Source organism: Eleutherodactylus coqui, chromosome 4 (genome assembly GCF_035609145.1).
Source record: "Eleutherodactylus coqui strain aEleCoq1 chromosome 4, aEleCoq1.hap1, whole genome shotgun sequence".
Lineage (NCBI taxonomy): Eukaryota > Metazoa > Chordata > Amphibia > Anura > Eleutherodactylidae > Eleutherodactylus > Eleutherodactylus coqui.
This window is the reverse complement of record NC_089840.1, coordinates 114,786,331-114,804,616: the sequence shown is the minus strand read 5'-3', so window position 1 is coordinate 114,804,616 and position 18,286 is coordinate 114,786,331. Positions and strand designations below refer to the sequence as shown.

The 18,286-nt window shown below is 47.6% G+C and overlaps 1 protein-coding gene across 1 annotated transcript; it reads left to right on the top strand.

Moving 5' to 3' along the window:
* The first annotated feature begins 8,531 nt into the window (after window positions 1–8,531).
* Window positions 8,532–17,248, top strand: LOC136626523 (uncharacterized). The gene is made up of 7 exons (XM_066601577.1): window positions 8,532–8,618; window positions 9,036–9,123; window positions 10,513–10,839; window positions 11,119–11,382; window positions 13,112–13,194; window positions 14,447–14,528; window positions 17,103–17,248. Exons 1-7 carry the CDS (start codon window positions 8,532–8,534, stop codon window positions 17,246–17,248), a joined length of 1,077 nt encoding a protein of 358 aa, XP_066457674.1.
* Window positions 17,249–18,286: the final 1,038 nt, after the last annotated feature.

Genomic DNA, 18,286 nt, shown 5'->3' with positions numbered 1-18,286 from the left:
TCCCGTGACTTCTTCTTCCGCTTGTGTAGAGCTTGTTGACCACTAGACGCCTCTACGATGTAGAGAAGAGATTTCACCCCGTTACCAGAGTCTGACAGGGGCGCATTATTGGGATGGGAGAAGCTGAATGGCCGTAGCGATGAATTACCACCACTGGGCCATTTTGACCAAACTGTTAGGGGGTGTTGGGTCCAGTGGATGCATGAGGACACAAGGTGACTGGGTTTAGGACCCCCCAACAGACCACCAGTAGAGAGGATCATCTGATTGTTCCACAAGCTTCAGCTGTTTCCAGAGACAGGTGGCGCCATAGTTTCAGGCAGCTTTGACAGGTGGGACGTGGTCACCCCGTCCAATAAACTGAATATATGGAGAGTCCTGCGCCACTTTATGTTTTCAGTACATGGTGGGGTGGGGGGGGGGGTGGAATCCTCTGGCCTTAGTGAATTTCCCGCCATATTGAATCATTTAATCTGCATTTCTTCACAGTCGGGGCTTCATTGTAGCTGCTGTTTGATATACTATCCTGTTGCATGGGGCCAATAACCAGGTCCAATCATTTTGAATCAGTTCATGTAAAGGGACCAATGATCAGCTGACAAATGGGCGTTAGTTGGCTGATCAACTTATTTATGCGAACACACAATGTCGCCAGTTTCTGGCGTAAAATAAGTCAAAAAAATTTTGTAAGCAGGTATTTGTACAAAAATTAGCAACTTTTCTTCCTTCTCTGCTAACGACCTGCTTTTGGTGTCCTTTTAAAGCCAAGAGCAAAGCATGTCAGTAGCACTGATGGAACCAGAGCCACAGCCGCTTACAACAAGCTCCGTTCTTCCAAAACTGAAATGTCCTTTTCCTGCAAAATGAATTGAGCTCATCTAAAACTGTTGGGGGTTAAAGGGGTATTCTGAATTTGGGAATCCTACTTCAGTGCGTTCAAAATCACAAAACAACGCGCTCACCCATAAGAGGTCTATTTTGAAAATGCTCCGTTCTCCAGACATTGATTCCTCTGGTTGTTTACTGCTTGTTTCCAGGGAAACAGAACACCTCTTCTATAGAAAGATATAGTTCAGCACAGCAGCTGGAGGTCTGGCTGATAAGTACTGCGCATGACCTCCTGAGATCCCCGCCGCCGGATTAGGATGAAACAAGTGCGTGAGCGCCGGCCTTCTCTGCTAATTCTTTCCATAGAAGAGAGAGGAGAACGGAGCATTTTGGAAATAAACATCTTATGGGTGAATATAAAAATCTATACACTAACATTCAGGCAATGAAGCAACTTTAACTCCATCTTTACTGTTTTTATCTGATTTTTACATAATTTACTTTTTTCTTTATAGGTTTTTAGTGCTTCTTCGCTGCCTTCTTGTTTTAGTAGTATAAACACTTTATTTTTGCCCTTTATTGGCCCCTTTTACATCTATATTAGGCCATATTGGTTTTCTCTTATTTCTAAGGCCTCATGTCCACTTGCACGCACGGGTTTTATTGCTGACTCTCTCAGCAGAATCCGTGTGTGCCTGCGGCCATGGAGAGAGAAACCACATTTTTCTTACCTCTCCGGACGCTGAACCTCTGACAGTAAGTAATTAGGATGTTTTTATACATTTCCCATTTATTTTTTGTACTCTTATTTTTGAGGACATTATCCCAGTCAATAATGTTAAGGACATCACTAAGCTGATCGAACTTGGCCTTCCTAAAGTTTAGTATTTTTGTAATTTCCCTAATAAGGTCTCTTGAACAGCAAGTTGAAATGTATTATATTATGGTCACTATTTCCCAGGTGCCCCTCAGCCTGCACCCCTGTTATTCTGTCAGGTTTGTTGGTTAATATTAAGTCCACAATGGCCGTTCCCCTAGTCGGGTCCTGAACAAGTTGGGAAGGTAATTATCTTTAGTAATTGACAGGAAGTTGTTACCTTTATGAGGTCCACAGGTATCAGCTTCCCAGTTTATATCCACATTGTTAAAGTTCCCCATAATAATTACCTCATTGTGATTTGCTGCTTTATCTATTTTCAGGAATAACTTCTGTAATATTTGGTGTCTACAGAAAACCCCTTTTAAGGATTTTATTGCTGCTTTTCCCTCTGTGTATTTCCACCCACAGAGACCCCACATGTTCATCTCCCTCCCATATATCTTCCCATAATTTGGGCATTAAACAGGATTTTACATAGACAAACCCCTCTCTCTTCTGAACCGACTGTAACCCTGCTAGTTCACCGCCCAATCACAGCTTTCATCCAACCGGGTCTCCAGGAACCCAAACCCCTCCTTCCTACACCAACTCTGGAGCCACTTGTCTACCTCCCTAATCTCCCGCTACCCTTCTGGTGTGGCACATGGTGCAGGTAGTATTTCAGAAAATACTACTTTGGAGGTCCTCGCCCTGAGCTTACATCTTAGTTCCCTGAAATCATTTTTGAGGGTCCTCCACCTACCTCTAACTTTGTCATCTCAGCAATCTGTCAACCCGATCCACGATGTTGTCAAACTCAAGTTCCAGGAAGACAACACAGCGTTCGACGATCCTGGTCTTTGTGACAGATTGCCCTGTCCTCCTAATAATTGAGTTTCCCACCACTAGGACCTGTCGGTATTAGTGTATCTTGACGCCACCAGAAGCTAGGGGTTTGACAGGAGGAATGCCCCTATCACACTCCTAGCTCCTGATAGGGTCAAGCGGGAAAGGTCCTGGAATCAGCTAAAGTAGTCAGTGAGTGAGAAGGGCTCGGTGTCAGTAATGGGCCGCTCGCCTGTTGCGCTGTTACATCACCTAAGTGGCTGTCCCCCGTCCTCCCAGCTGTTCTCCTGTTTGTGGTGTCTGCGGGCTGGTGGTTAGAAGACTGAATCCCTCAGCTCTGTAGGCTGCCTCTTCTAATGCTGAGTGCAGCAGCCGCATGTGTTACCCTCCACTGCTGGCTCTCCGCATTACAACTGCTGATGTCGTTGGACTGTCGGCCACTGTGTACTGCTTTATGCCGACCGGGGGTAAGGAGAGGGGGCACCTTCAACACCGCCGCCGTCAAGCACAGTTCATGGGCCTGTGGATTCCCTAATGGGCACCCCGGTCAGCACTGTAACGCACAGCGGGGTGCGTTGTTCTGTCCTGGCAGCGGTGCGTACTTGTTTTCTGCTGGCGGACCAGGGAATTTCATCGTCGGCAATGCGCGCCTCCTGCAGGGGCTCGTAAGTCAGGGAGGTGAAGCCCTCCATGCTTTGCAGCGGAGTGCCTTCTTGTGCCCAGCCGGCGGGGAGGGGATTTATCCTAGGCTAAATTGCAACACGCTCCCTTCTTCTGGCCTGTGAGGGGAATGGGCTGTAAGCTGGGCGACAGCGTGCCTCGAGAACGAAGCAAGGTCAAGGGCTCCCAAAATTCCAGCAACAGCCTCTGCTTACTGGGCTGCCAGGATCTGCAGCACTGCCAGCGATTCCATACAATTAGGTACAGGGGGCGTCAGCCCCTTGTCAATCTTGACTCCACCAGTTCTTCCTGGTGGTGTCAAGATACACTAATACCGGACCGGTCTAGACTGCCTTGCGCTCCTATTCCACTTCTTACCGGAGCAGTCATCCCCTGGCAGTCAGAGGGCATTTTGTGCTACAGCAGTGCTAATCCTGTAATCCCCTTATCTGCCAACTTTTCTAAACTTGTTGGGATGTGCCAGTTCAGGACTAGCCTCCCTGGCTCTCTTCCTTCTACCCCTCCTAACTGTCATTCAGCTAGCTGCCCGCTCTCCCGAACTACCATCCACCCCCACATCTACCCTAGCGAGTGCCCGCTCAGTGAGCAGCAAACTGCTTTCCATATTGTCGATGAATCTCAGTGTTGCAAGCGTGTGATTTTTTTTTTTTCGGTAAGAGAAACCAAGTAATCTTGTAGATAGGATACCTTTAATGGCTAACAAAAATACATGATGTTATAGCGAGCTTTCAAACCTACACAGGGTTCTTCCTCAGGCATAATGGAACAAATCTAAGGACATATTTATATAAGAACATACACATGATCACATGGGAGGGCACAAACATGGTGTACTTAATATGCACTTAGATACCAGAGACAGGATAAGAGGGCACAGACATGTTGTAATTAATAGCACTTAGATAAATACCAGGGAAGGATAACTGTAAATAAATAATTCAGTGACAAGGAATGTGAAAGTTTATAGTCTCTAAATTGATGTTAGGGGGGCCGTCTTTTGAGCAATAATCATTGTGTTTAACTGCACTAACATCGTGCAGTTTTCGTTAAGCTGCCGCTCATCGCTGTTTTTCAGAATGCTGAAAGACAACGATGAGCTTTATAAGGGATACACAGTGGGATACAGCTGATTGTTCTTCACACCCAGCCTGTCATCAGGGAGCGGGATACAGAAGAAACAGAGCGGTCCAGCTGTGTTCTACATACCCTGCTCGGAGCACTCTGTGCAGAGAACAGCTGGATGCAGAAGACAAGTGTACCACCCCACTTGTCTTCTCCATCCTCTGCTCAGAGCGATCAGCTATATAACAGCTGGGCGCTCAGAGAAGTAAACGGCTGAATGCAGAAGACAAGCGGCCCTGCTTGTCTTCTGCATCCTTCGCTTGGAGCACAAGGGGATCGCTCAGCGTTTGAGCGATCACCTTGCGCTGTAAATTACATCTTTTGAGCGATAACCGTTGTGTCTAAATGGGCCTTTACATATCTCCACATATTTGGAGAGATAGGGGGCAGGGCTAGAGGACTTTCCCAGGGCTTCCCCGAGTGAGGTAGGGGCTAGAGGACTGATCCATATGGGGAAATATGTAAGAGATCCTTGTAGCTCCGCTCCCCCTTCTATCTCCCAGTGTCGGCTGTGGATCGGACAGCTTCCATTTACTTCAATGGAAGCCGTCCATGTGGGAATCCACAGAAATTGGAGCACGCCACCCTCCCCCCATCCGCACGCTGGGAAAAAATGACATCCACATGTTTTTAATTGTTTTGTGGACGGTAATACATCCCTATGGGCAGCTTGATTTTCCGATTTCCCGTGCGGGTGTCCCAAATCTAATTTGCCTGTGGACATTGGGCCTAAGGGGTTAATTTCTATAGGGCTCCATTTTCAAGTTTTGTCAGCAGATGTCGCTCTTGCGCTGAGTTTCTCACTTAGATACTTTGTAACAGATGTGAATGTTTCTGGGATTTTTTCAATTAACCCCGGAGTTACTATTAAGGCCTCATGTCCACGGGGAAAATCAGGCCCGCTACGGATTCTCCATGGAGAATCCGCAGCGGGTCCCTCCTGCCCCGCGGACATGAGGACTGAAATTAGAATAAACTCACCTGCTGCGGGCCGTGCGTGTCTTCCCTTCTTTGCGGCCGGATCTTCTTTCTTGGGCCCGGCGGATGTGCTCGGCACGCCGGATGCGTGCCGCGCGCATGCGCCGGGCACATCCGCCGGGCCGAAGAAAGAAGTTCCGGACGGGAAGGAAGGAAGATCCGCATCGTCCGGAGCAGGTGAATTTATTCTGATTTTAGGCCTCCCGCGGATCCGGACGGCTTCCATAGGCTTCAATAGAAGCCTGCGGGAGACCCGCACGAAAATGGAGCATGTCCATTTTTTTTCTCCCGCACACGGATCCGCGCCTGACGGGAAAAATGACATCCGCAGGTATTTAACTACCTGCGGGTGTCCAATGCATCCCTATGGGGCGCGGATCCGCATGCGGGATAAATGCTGCAGATTTAAAATAAACGTTTCCCAGTGGACATGAGGCCTTATTGGTTTTCAGTCATTTGCAATTTGAGAAGTAATCTCTGATGGATTTCGCTGTAAAATATTTTTTTTAATTTAATTGGCAGTTTGTAGTTTATTAGTGACGGTTTATAGCACTGGGGGTCCGAGGTCACTAATCTCTACATTCTTATGTTTCCGAGGCCGGATGAGATTATCCAAGGATGGTTTTTTGATACAAAAGATATGAAAAACAGTAGATTTTAGTATCAAATTAAGTAAAATAAATAAATAACACTTGATGGAAATTAAAATTGTTTATGAGTGGAACATCCGAGCGGTAATAAAGATTTTAAAAAAACTACAATCCCATCTCCTACAATTGGGGTATGAAGCGGTCAGTACTTCTGGGCAGGAGTGGGATCATCTCCTATCTGACATATTCCGCAGTCCCCGGGGGTCTGATCATCCAGAGCCGCACCTCACAGGGAGTTATTACCCCATGTAATATGGGGGATGTTACTGTAATAGCGGGACGTTTCCCCTTATTGTAGGAGATGCTCAGACTTTTTAACAAGCCTAATAGTGTGAAGACTATGGAGCAGGTGAGGCGGAGCGCCGTATAGTATGAAATCAGCTGCGGAAATGCGTCCACCAACGTCTTTACTGCATTATGGGACGGTACCCAGAAGACTCATTGTACAAGAACAATCACTATGGCTCTTCACTGGCTTTCTGCCTCTCTCCTTCACTCAGGCTGTTTGCAATGGGAGAGGGCGGAGCTAAACTCCTGCCCCTTGTCTGCAGCCAGCAATGGGAGGGGGTGGAGCTTAGCTCCGCCCCTTCCCAATGAAAACATCCAGGGCGGAGGAGAGAGGCAGAGAGCCAGTGAGGGAGAGGGAAGGGTCAGACAGCTGGTTTGATAGCGTATATTGGCCTGCGGTGAAAACGGTGGCCGATATACGCTTGTGTGAGGAAGCCCTTAGGCCTCATGCCAACGGCCGGGTCAGAATCCCACTGTGAGATTCACGCAACGGAATGCAACCAGTTCCCCGGCATTGACCTTATACTTACCGACTTCTCCTCCGCTCTGCGATGTGCCGGCTGTCGTACAGCTGCGTATGTGCAGGGTGGAGCCGGCGCGTCAGCGGTGACGCTTCTGTGCGAGCCTCATGGAAATAGAACATGCCGTGATTTGTTTACCGTGTGGATTTTCACGCGGTCAAATTGCGGCTGTGAACATAGGATTGCATGAGCTAATGCAATCCTATGTACTGCGTGCCAAGGAAGAAATTCTGCAGGAAAAAAATCGCCACAGAATTTCCCTCTATGGGCATTGGGCCACTATTATTGTATCTTGATGCCACCAGGAAAAACTGGTGGAGTCAAGCTTGACAGGGGGTGACGCCCCCTGTACCTGATTGGCTGCAGAGCTGGATTGGCCTACAGGTCTGGCAGCCCAGTAAGCTCATGCTGCAGCTGCAAGGGAGCCCTTCACCTCCGTTTCTTCCCGAGGCACGCATTGGGCCAGGTGAAACCCCCTCCCCATCAGGCTGCCAGAAGAAGGCACCCCGCTGCAATCCAGGGCAAGTGAAACCCCTTCCCCGCCAGCCGGCCAGAACAACGCACCCCGCTCTGTGTTAGTGTTGAGACCAGCGGATATGCATGCACGCTCCGCTAATAGGAATGAATAAGGCCTCCTGCCCACGGCCAGTGACTTATACTCGCCTGTTCAGATCCGCTGCGAATGTCCCAGCCGGCACACATGCGCACTGCAGGGCATGATATGCCGGTGATGACATGGATCAACATTTTGGAATTGCTGCGGATCGGACGGCTTCTATTGACTGCAATGGAAGTCATTTGTGCAATTTCCCGCACCAAATAGAGCATGCTGCGATTCTTCCTCCGTGAGCGGAAAACACAAGTGATTGATTTCCGCTCGTGTGCAGGGAAGAATCATTTAACATTGCATGCTATGGACGGACATTGCTGCGGAATTGCCGGCCTCGTGAATAAGGATTGGTATAGCGCTACTCCTGGGGATACTGGCCTCACAGCACACATCCTGCTGTATATATTATGAGCTGTAAGTCGCTCTCCTGGTTTGTCTGTTTACATTTATTGTTGTCCAGATATTAGGTCATTTTTGGCTCATTAGTATTATTGGCCCCAGACTCTACCCTCTCCAATCCATCCTGAATGTGGCAGCCAGGCTCACCTTCCTGTCCAGCCGCTACTTGGACGCCTCTGCCCTGTGCCAATCACTGCACTGGCTGCCCGTCAAATATAGAATCCAATTTAAACTCACTACCCTCATCCACAAAGCCCTCCATAGCATCGTGCTGCCCTACATTGCTTTCCTCATCTCAATCCACTACCCAGCCCGGACCCTCCGCTCTGCTAATGAAATCAGACTAAGCGCCCCTCTAATTCGAACCTCTCATTCCCGCCTCCAAGACTTCTCCAGAGCAGCACCCGTCCTCTGGAACGCACTACCAAAAATATCCGGGCAATCATTGATAAACTAAACTTCAGGCGTGCTCTTAAAATGCACCTCTTCAGGGAGGCATACCATATTCCCTAATCCCAACCCCTCTGTACTCCGCCTGATAACATGCTCCCTGTCCTATTGACTGCAATGCCTGCTAGCCGTAATCAACCGGCACTTGCAATCATACCGACTCCGCCACTATACGGCCTGACCATTGTCAGCATGCTGCATTTTTTTTCTAGGGATCACACAGGGATGGCTTCCATTGGATCCGCGGGAAAGCAGGAGATTTAAATTTTTTTTTTAAAAGCATGGCGCATGCGCGCGGCATGTCGGCCAGCGCACCGAGCGCATCTGCCGTGCAGAAGAAAGAAGATCCAGCCGCGACGAAGGAGACCCGCGCTGGATCTGGAGAGGTAAGAAAATGTCTTTTTAGGCCTCATGGCTCATGGGTGGAATTCGCTGCTGGATTCCACATTCAGAATCCGTGCGTGCCCGTGGACATGAGGCCTCAGTCCTGTTTTGTCACCGTGACACCAGTGTTCCATCTTCTGCGGCGGATCACCCAGACAGAATAAAGTAGTCCACACACACAGAGGGTATTTACTGAATGAGAACCAGGAACGTTCGGTCCTGTCCGTTTACTTAAATGCTTAATATAACAGTTCTCGCACAAAAAACAACTTGTACAGTGTTGAAGCAGTGAGGATTCTCGGGGCATTGCATGTCCACAGTTTTAGTTATCTGTAGGATCTTTCTCCAGGCAAAACTCACTCTCTCTCCTGCCAGACACTCAGTTTTTTCTCACACACTGGCGGTTTCTATCTCTCCAGATACATGCGCTTCTTGCACTCCCACGCGTTTCCACCATGTCTGGATGTTCATGTACTCTATGGGCAACTGCTAGATGGAGGGTCCTTGGTAAGGCTGGTCTCTAAGATGAGCATCAGGCCATCTCTCCACTACCTACATCTCTCTCTCATCTCCAACAGCCACCAACCAACTTCACCAACTAAGGGCTCCTGCACACTTGCGTTTTTCTTGCGCGTTTTTTTTCACGTGATTGTCAATGGGACTGTCTAATGATAAAAGCGCATCACACAAAGATTGCAAAGCACCAACTTGCGATGCGTTTTTAACATTAGAAAGTCCCATTGACAATCGTGTGAAAAAGAAAAAAAAAAAAACCACAGCGATATCGCGTGAAAAAAAACGCACAAGAAAAACGTAAGTCTGCAAGAGCCCTAACTCTCACAAACTTGACTGAACTCTTCTTTCTCCCCTGATCTCACCAACTAAGGCCTCATGTCCACGGACATAATTGAATTGTGGCATCTGTGTGGGTGACCTGCGCGGATGATCTGCAGTTTATGCCCGTAGACATTCATTGGGCATCCGCAGGTAATTAAATACCTGTGGATGTCATTTTTTCCCGGCGTGCGGATCACATGCGCGGGGAAAAAAATGCAGCCTGCTCCGTTTTGTGTGGTTTCCCATGTGGATGGCTCCCATTGAAGTCAATGAAAGCCGTCTGATCTGTGGCACAACTGCAGCTGACACTGTGGCCGTGCCGAGGAGAGATGGGAAAGCAGGAGATTTAAAAAAGTAAAAAACATGACGCTGGCGCGCCCGGATGCGTCGCGTTCGTGCAGGTGAGAAAATGTCTTGTTTGCCCTTATGTCCGCAGGCACGGCTGGAAACCACTGCGGGATTCTGCACTGCGAATCTGTGCGTGCCCGTGGACATTGGGCCTTACTCCTCTTAAGACTTCTCTCTCTACATGATTTGAACACAGACCAATAGATGGCTAAACAGATTGATACATTTTCCAGATAACACTGGACATGACATGACATTAACCCTTTCATGCCTGCAAATTCTAATACACATAAATCTGATGCATTCCACAGTTAAGACAGTAATACAAGACAAACCTAAAACGTGTATTCTGAGGTGCTGGAGGGACCCCAAACTCAGGGCCACTAGAGGTTTCTTTGCAATTTTCTGCCACCGGTGTGGGAGATCTCTCTTGCTTTATCTGACTGGTAATACCAGACCCCATCATTCTTCCACTTCTTGATCAGAGTGCGGACAGAACCAGTCGCAATTTTCTCAGTTTTGGATCCTTTTACTGATTTATGAAGTTGAACTACTTTTTGCTTTTTGGATTTTTTTTGGCAGTTATTTTGCTTTTACCAAGGTTTAGCAATGAGCAAACTGAGTGCAGCCTGGAGGAAAAGTACAAGGATGTCTCCAGAGAGGAGGAACTCTGCTTCATTGACTGATGTCTCCATATTTGTGTCTTCACAGCTGTCCTCATCATCCAGATCCTGTCATCCGTCTCATCAGTCTATGTGCGGAGAGGATCAGACATCACTGACTGCACCATGAAATGTACTGATGAAGAAAGTATCCTGGATCTGTACAGAGAATGTGGAGCTGGAGACACTAAACTACTGGAGTTGTGGTGTGATAATATGTGGTCCGATATTCACTTCGACTCCAGACTCCATCTAAACACAAGCAGCGGGTGCTGGAGGCTGACAGATGCCAGGAAGGACGACTCCTGTGAGTATGTTGTCTGGCGTCACAACCGTTCGCGAGGCTTCTGGAACTCTACAGCCATCACTGTACTAGGTAAGAGCTGGTGGATCACAGGAGACATTTCTCTATTGTCCTCTATGGGAAACCTGAATTCTCTCCTCTTGTAATAGAGGCCAATAACAGAGGATCAGTAGTCACTGGTGATTGTATATGGGGAGGGGGCTGCAGATCACATGACTGATGGTCAGTATAGTGGGCAGGTACTGGGGTCTGATAATGACAGCAGAGCTAGCACTCTATACAGCACCTAGATTCATTTCCATGCTGATGTCACATTACTGATGGTCACCGACCTTCTCCTGATACTTCCAGATCCAGTTCTCATCTCCAGCATAACCAGTAACTCCAGCCGGCTCGGTCAGGACATTGCTGTGAGCGTCCAGTTCTCTGGAGAGGAGGCGGCTGTGACCTGGGAGGTGGACGGGGGGTCTCTCCCCCACAGATACCGGCTGATAGATGACAATAGGATGCTGATTATCAGGAGTGCCCAGAGAGAAGATGCCGAAAGAACACTCCATGTCCGGATCACAAACCCAGTCAGTGAGGAGAGCCAGGAATACCTGCTGGAGATTACAGGTAAGGGGGTATTACTGGGGTATTATACAGACCTCACACCTTCTATACCCCATGTAGTGGAGATTACAGGTAAGGGGGTATTACTGGGGTATTATACTGACCTCACACCCTCTATACCCCGTGTACTGGAGATTACAGGTAAGAGGGTATTACTGGGTATTATACTGACCTCACACCTTCTATACCCCATGTACTGGAGATTACAGGTGAGAGGGTATTCCTGGGTATTATACTGATCTCACACTTTCTATACCCCATGTAGTGGAGATTACAGGTAAGAGGATATTGCTGGGTATTATACTGACCTCACACCTTCTATATCCCATGTACTAGAGATTACAGGTAAGAAGGTAATACTGGGTATTATACTGACCTCACACCTTCTATACCCCATGTACTGGAGATTACAGGTAAGAGGGTATTACTGGGTATTATACTGACCACACACCTTCTATACCCCATGTAGTGGAGATTAAAGGTAAGAGGGTATTACTGGGTATTATACTGACCTCACACCTTCTATACCCCATGTAGTGGAGATTACAGGTAAGAGGGTATTACTGGGTATTATACTGACCTCACACCTTCTATACCCCATATACTGGAGATTACAGGTAAGAGGAGATTGCTGGGTATTATACTGACCTCACACCTTCTATATCCCATGTACTAGAGATTACAGGTAAGAAGGTAATACTGGGTATTATACTGACCTCACACCTTCTATATCCCATGTACTGGAGATTACAGGTAAGAGGGTATTACTGGGTATTATACTGACCTCACACCTTCTATACCCCATGTAGTGGAGATTACAGGTAAGAGGGTATTACTGGGTATTATACTGACCTCACACCTTCTATACCCCATGTACTGGAGATTACAGGTAAGAGGAGATTGCTGGGTATTATACTGACCTCACACCTTCTATATCCCATGTACTAGAGATTACAGGTAAGAAGGTAATACTGGGTATTATACTGACCTCACACCTTCTATATCCCATGTACTGGAGATTACAGGTAAAAGGGTATTACTGGGTATTATACTGACCTCACACCTTCTGTACCCCATGTAGTGGAGATTAAAGGTAAGAGGGTATTACTGGGTATTATACTGACCTCACACCTTCTATACCCCATGTAGTGGAGATTACAGGTAAGAGGGTATTACTGGGTATTATACTGACCTCACACCTTCAATACCCCATATAGTGGAGATTACAGGTAAGAGGGTATTACTGGGTATTATACTGACCTCACACCTTCTATACCCCATGTACTGGAGATTACAGGTAAGGGTATTACTGGGTGTTATACTGACCTCACACCTTCTATACCCCAAGTAGTGGAGATTACAGGTAAGAAGATATTAATGGGGTATTATACTGACCTCACACCTTCTATACCCCATTTACTGGAGATTACAGGTAAGAGGGTATTACTGGGTATTATACTGGCCTCACACCTTCTATACCCCATGTACTGGAGATTACAGGTAACGGTATTACTGTGATACTCTCAGTCCTCACATATTGCCTACAGACCCCCGTCTCCTGTAGTTACTGCTGTTTGGGTATCACCATTGTTGGTTGTAATTTCCATTTCCAGGAAACTGTTTAAACTGATGCATTTTACCCAAAGTGTCCTAAATTGTCTCATCGTGTTATAAATATGTAGGCCGGACACAGACAGTAATTATAACTGATCTCCTGTCTTTATCTCCTCAGATGCTCCATCCTCATGGCTTCTACCTGCTGCTGCTGGGATATTTGTATTATCGGTGATAGCTGCCATGGTTTTGTTAGTAAAGGTGAGAATCTCTTTGTCTCTGTAAGGTCAGCAGGTACCACGGCACTCGAAGTGTACCACAATCAGTGGGAGGCAAGCCAGATGCAGAGCCACTTAATGGCGGCCTGAACCCAAGATATCCACAAATATCCAAGCCCAAGTAGTTGTAGAAAGTGGCAGCATAGATGGTGGTCTTTTAGTTAAAAAAAGAAACCTTTATTCCATTAAAACAATGTTTCAGGCAAGACAGAAAAGGCCATTTGTTTTGGCCGAAAAATCGTTTTAATGGAATAAATAAAAGTTTATTTTTTTTAACTAAAAGACCACCATCTATGCTGCCACTTTCTACAACTACTTATGCTCTCTTTGTCGCTGTGTCACTTTTGGGGCCCCATGGTGTACAGTCACACAGGACCCCCATCATTCAGCACTGACCTCCTTGATGATGGCCACTACACATCACCTATCACCCTACAGAGATGCCTAGAACCCCCATGAGACGCTGCAGCATTACAGAATGCACACACTCTGAAGTATGGCGCGGAGTCTGTTCCTGCCGTGTCTCCGGGCAAAGTCGGCACAGCAAGCTTGACTCTTTTCCACCTGATCGTGCACATTCTCATTCATTCCTATGACCAGTCCATGCGCACAGCCTTCTGAAAAGAGTCAGGGATGCTGTGCAGATGCTGACTCTGGCGAGGGATGCTGCAGGATGAGGCTCCCTAACCCCCCCCCGCCCGCTTCCCCCACGTCTCCTAAACTATAGATTATAACTTAGTTTATGGTGCTTATACTCTATGACAGATTTTCTTTACAAGGATGTTCCTATCTCAGTCAGTCATCTGCATGCTGCGGCCATTGGTGGTCGAGATTGAGGGAACAGCTAAACTGACTGTTCTATGCAGTTTCTGTATCTCTTATAGAAATGAATGGGAGTTGCAGAAACTGTATAGAAAAGCCAGTTTGTCCGTTTCTTTAATTCTGGCCACTGATGGCTGCGGCATACCGATGGATATTTCCATCGTGACCATCTTGGGTTTAGGTGGGAATACCCCTTTAAAGAGTTTTTCTGGGCTATTTCTATTGATGACTTATCCTTGTTTCCATGAGAACCACATTCACACTTGTCATCTCTGTATGTCCTCACATACCCATTTAAAGACCTGTAATAGGGTAGAGGAGTCACTAATGACAGGACTACAGCGTAGAGTCATGACCTGTGACTTCTGTGTGCTATGCAGTCACATGACCTGTAACATGTCTTATATCACCAGTGTCAGAAGACCACCAGACACGTGGAGAGAAGTAACCACTCAAGAAAACATGGAGTACAGAGCAGCAGCTCATCAGAGAACGGTACTCGTAATATCTGTGTGTAATGGAACCAACTGTCTTATTAATGAGGGTGTCCCAGAGTCTTGTGCAGTGTTCTGTAGGGTGACCCCGGACATAGGGTGTATGTTGAGGAGCTGGGAGGGCAAGATGGTGGCTTGTTATGGCGGCACTTACCATGCTTTCTCCCGGAGGGACGCACATAGCCTTGGCCAGGGCAGCGCTGGGCCTCTTCTGGACACCACTTGTACAGGGATGCCCAATAAACTTGTGAACAGGTATAGGCATTGTTATGGGTGACGCCACCATTCTGTTACCCACCAGAAAGACCCTTGGTGGTAAATAAATGAGCCGCAGACTTGTATAACGTACCTCAGGTCCCTGGGAACGGTCAGGGCCTGACAAAACTTTACTTCTCATCAAACACTGGGTGAAAGTCACAGGACAGATCTGCAGGACAACAAGAATCTTCTTTAGTACCTCTATACAGTGATCCCAGGGCACAGGAAGGCCGTGTAGGACAGCAGAATTTTAGTACCTCTCTCAGAGTACAGGACGGCTGCGTAGGAAAGCAGCACAAGAGTACCACTGCATAAGGGCCGGGCCTTTACTTACCACCAACATGCTCACGCTCTCTCTCTCTCTCTTTTGGGACTCTCACTTCCCTATGGTCACTGGCACAAAGAACATCAGGAACCGCTCTTCCTCCTCCATTCTTCACTACATGGGAGTTGAAAGAACTCCCATGTGGCTGGAACTCTCACAGGAACCCAAAAGAATAGAATAGATAGTTTACCACACCCAAAATACTCATATTTATAGATAACATGGATCATGTGACAGGACATAACTGATACATTACAAACATCTCCCAGGCTCATGCAACCACTTAACTCCTCACTTGCTGCAGCTGTGCAATACACACAACAGAATGACTAGACAATTGGCACAGCGCACCTATAATAGACATGACATGTATGACATTATGGAGGGGGCCAGAAATGAATATACTGGGCCACTACACTTGTCTGGCAGTCAGCACTAGTTATATAAGGGGGAAGGTGAACTTTACGGGCGTCCATCCACTGTAATGCACCAGGGGAATCAGTGGGCCAATCTTTAGTGAAATCTGCATGTAGCCTGGAGAGTATTAATATGGAGTGCTGTGATCAGGAGGATCATGTATGAGTATGTGAACAAGGGTAATGTAGAAGACATTGCTATAATCATGTGCACGACTGCTCATGGTGAGCAGTACACAAGGTCCTTTGGACCATACACAGATTTACAGCAGGAGTGCTTCTGTGTTATCCTTCAACTGGCTGCAGCTGTGATATCTGAGTAGTGTCCCAGAACATCATCCTGGTCCCCTCCATAAATGTCATACATGTTTGTCCCATGTGGAGGCACTGTGCAAAGTTATTTCTAGTGTTTGTGTTGCACAGCTGTGGCACTTGAGAGGTTAACTCCAATAAAATCTTAGTCTGCCTGTGAATGTCATGTCATGTGGTATGAAAGAGGGTATAAATAGGAGTGTTTGAGAGCGGGAAAGGAGTCCATCTTCTGGTGTTCAGAGAGTTCCAAATTACCACCAAACGCAGAACCACATGGAAGCACCTTCAGATTACTTGCAGTGAAGATGGAGGAGAGGGAGAGATATCCTTTAGCAACTGAAATCTGAATGTGAGTGAAGTGAGTCCCAGGCCTAATATAGAGAGCACTTGTAAGTAATCACTTTTACCAACAAAGCCAGTGCAGAGCTACAAATTCAGGTTTACAAGTTTTCCTACTCGGCCGTCCAGATCAAGGATCACCACATAGAAGTACTCTAGTTAAGTTGTCACAGCCACACTTCTCCAGTGCGAAGTGCAAATACTAAAAGCTAACTGCTACCAGAGTGTCTGTGGAGTGACCCCTACCCCCTTCCTCCTCCGGAGTGCTCCCTGTCCAGGAGTGGTACCTGACATATAACACAGACTGTAGCACCGGTTTCATCCTGGGTATCCTCCCTGACCTTCCTTGCACTGTGAAGAATTGTACCTGAATTGCTGTGTAATAATTGTTTTGCCAAAGTACCAAGTAAAGTTCATACCGGGCCCTAACAGTTCCTGGGGACCTCAGCTACTAGAAAATCAGTGTCTGTGTTTATTCTTTGCCGTGTAACATACCGGTGTGTGGGAACGGTGGCATCATCCGTGGCAACTACTACCCCCCGTAATCCTGTTTATTGGCATTCCCTATCATAGGGGTGTCAACAGTGGCCTAGAATCGTGCTCTGGCCTTGGCTATGTGTCATCCCTCTGGGAAAAGAGCCTGGTAAATGCGGCCATAACAAGCCAACACTTAACCTCCCAGCTCTCCACGTGTGTCAAGTGCCCGGGGTATTCCTCTGGGGTGTTGCATGTGCACCTGTGTGCTTACACCAGGTGCCCTTCTTGCTTTTCTGACTTATATAGGAGGGGTTTTATTGTGGCTCGACAGCTACATGTCTTGTGAAATACCCTTGCTAACCTCTAGACATTAACCCTTCCTTCCCCAGGCCTGCTTGTAGAGTTTAAGCACAGAGATCTCTGATAATAACAAGTTATCTCCTTACAGACCCTTCTGGAAAGCAAGAAGAGGAGACAAAAGAGAAGAATCTCATCAACATAATTCACAGCATATGGAGGAGAGTATGGAAGAACTCAGAATATGAAGAAACTCGGAGAGATAAGAAAGAGCAGAGAATGATGACATCTCTATAACTCTCACAGTGTAACAGTGACTGAGCGCTACATTATAGCTGGTGGGACTAAAGAAAATCACAGAAGGACGACCCTCCCCGCTGTTACAGTCCGTCTCTAAATGTGAGAAAAGATTTGATCAGGAGTTCATTGCATTAACTGTTACACAAAAAGGAACTTATCCCTGCAATGTAAGGAGCTGCAAAACAGTTCTTATATAATGACCACAGACTGTATACAGATCCCCAACACAGGAGGTCTATAAGATTATAGGACATCTATATGTTCTACATCCAATGTTATATACCTGATTCTGTGCACTAGATGTCCACAGCAGACTCTCCGCAGCAAATTCTGCCCCGTGTGAACAAAGACTATGAGGGCTTCTTCTTTGCAGGATAAACTCTAGTCTTGGGGGCGTGGCCTAGCAGCCCAAGAGAGAAGACGGGCCTGGAGAAGCTCTGCAACCGCCTCAATCTGTGGCATCCCGCGTGCTGGAGGCTTGGGACAGCGTTTTGGAGACCGGCGCTGACTTCTCTGACTCGGTGGGAGCAATTAGAGACCTCCCTGGGTCTCCTCCGAGGAGGAACGCCGCGGGGGCCTACAAAGCCTGAAGATCCCGGACTCGAGTGCCGGCTGACCGTGACCAGAAATGCCGGTAGCCGCAACCGGAAGCGCTGAATCGCGAGCTCCCCTGCTCAGAGGGCCGAAGTGGGGACCACATCAGAGGCACCAGCGGAGTGGGCTCCTTGCGGCTATCATCCCAGGCCGTTGGTCGCACCAAGGGGCAGCCCCCACCCCTCCCCCCCCCCAGCCAAACACCATCTAGCAGAGGGGAGATAAGGGGTGTAAGGGGAGTCACAGAAGAGAAAAGGACAGTGGGGGAGTGCTGAAGAAGCCATATATACAGAGAGGAGCACCGCACGCGGAACCCCCCCTTCCCCCGGGAGAGCAATTTACCCTAAACAGAGGGAAGCAGAGGCAATTACCTGCCCCCCTCCTAATGCACTTTACCTCTTGACGGATAGTGCGGGAGGCGGAGAGGGACTTGGACCCGCG

What these genes read in the sequence shown, in the direction of transcription:
- LOC136626523 (XM_066601577.1), top strand. Translation starts at nt 8,532, where the DNA reads ATGTCGGCCAGCGCACCGAGCGCATCTGCCGTGCAGAAGAAAGAAGAT. An exon ending in TACAGCCATCACTGTACTAG is followed by an intron (nt 10,840 to 11,118) that starts GTAAGAGCTGGT and finishes TGATACTTCCAG; the next exon opens with ATCCAGTTCTCATCTCCAGC. An exon ending in ATACCTGCTGGAGATTACAG is followed by an intron (nt 11,383 to 13,111) that starts GTAAGGGGGTAT and finishes TTATCTCCTCAG; the next exon opens with ATGCTCCATCCTCATGGCTT.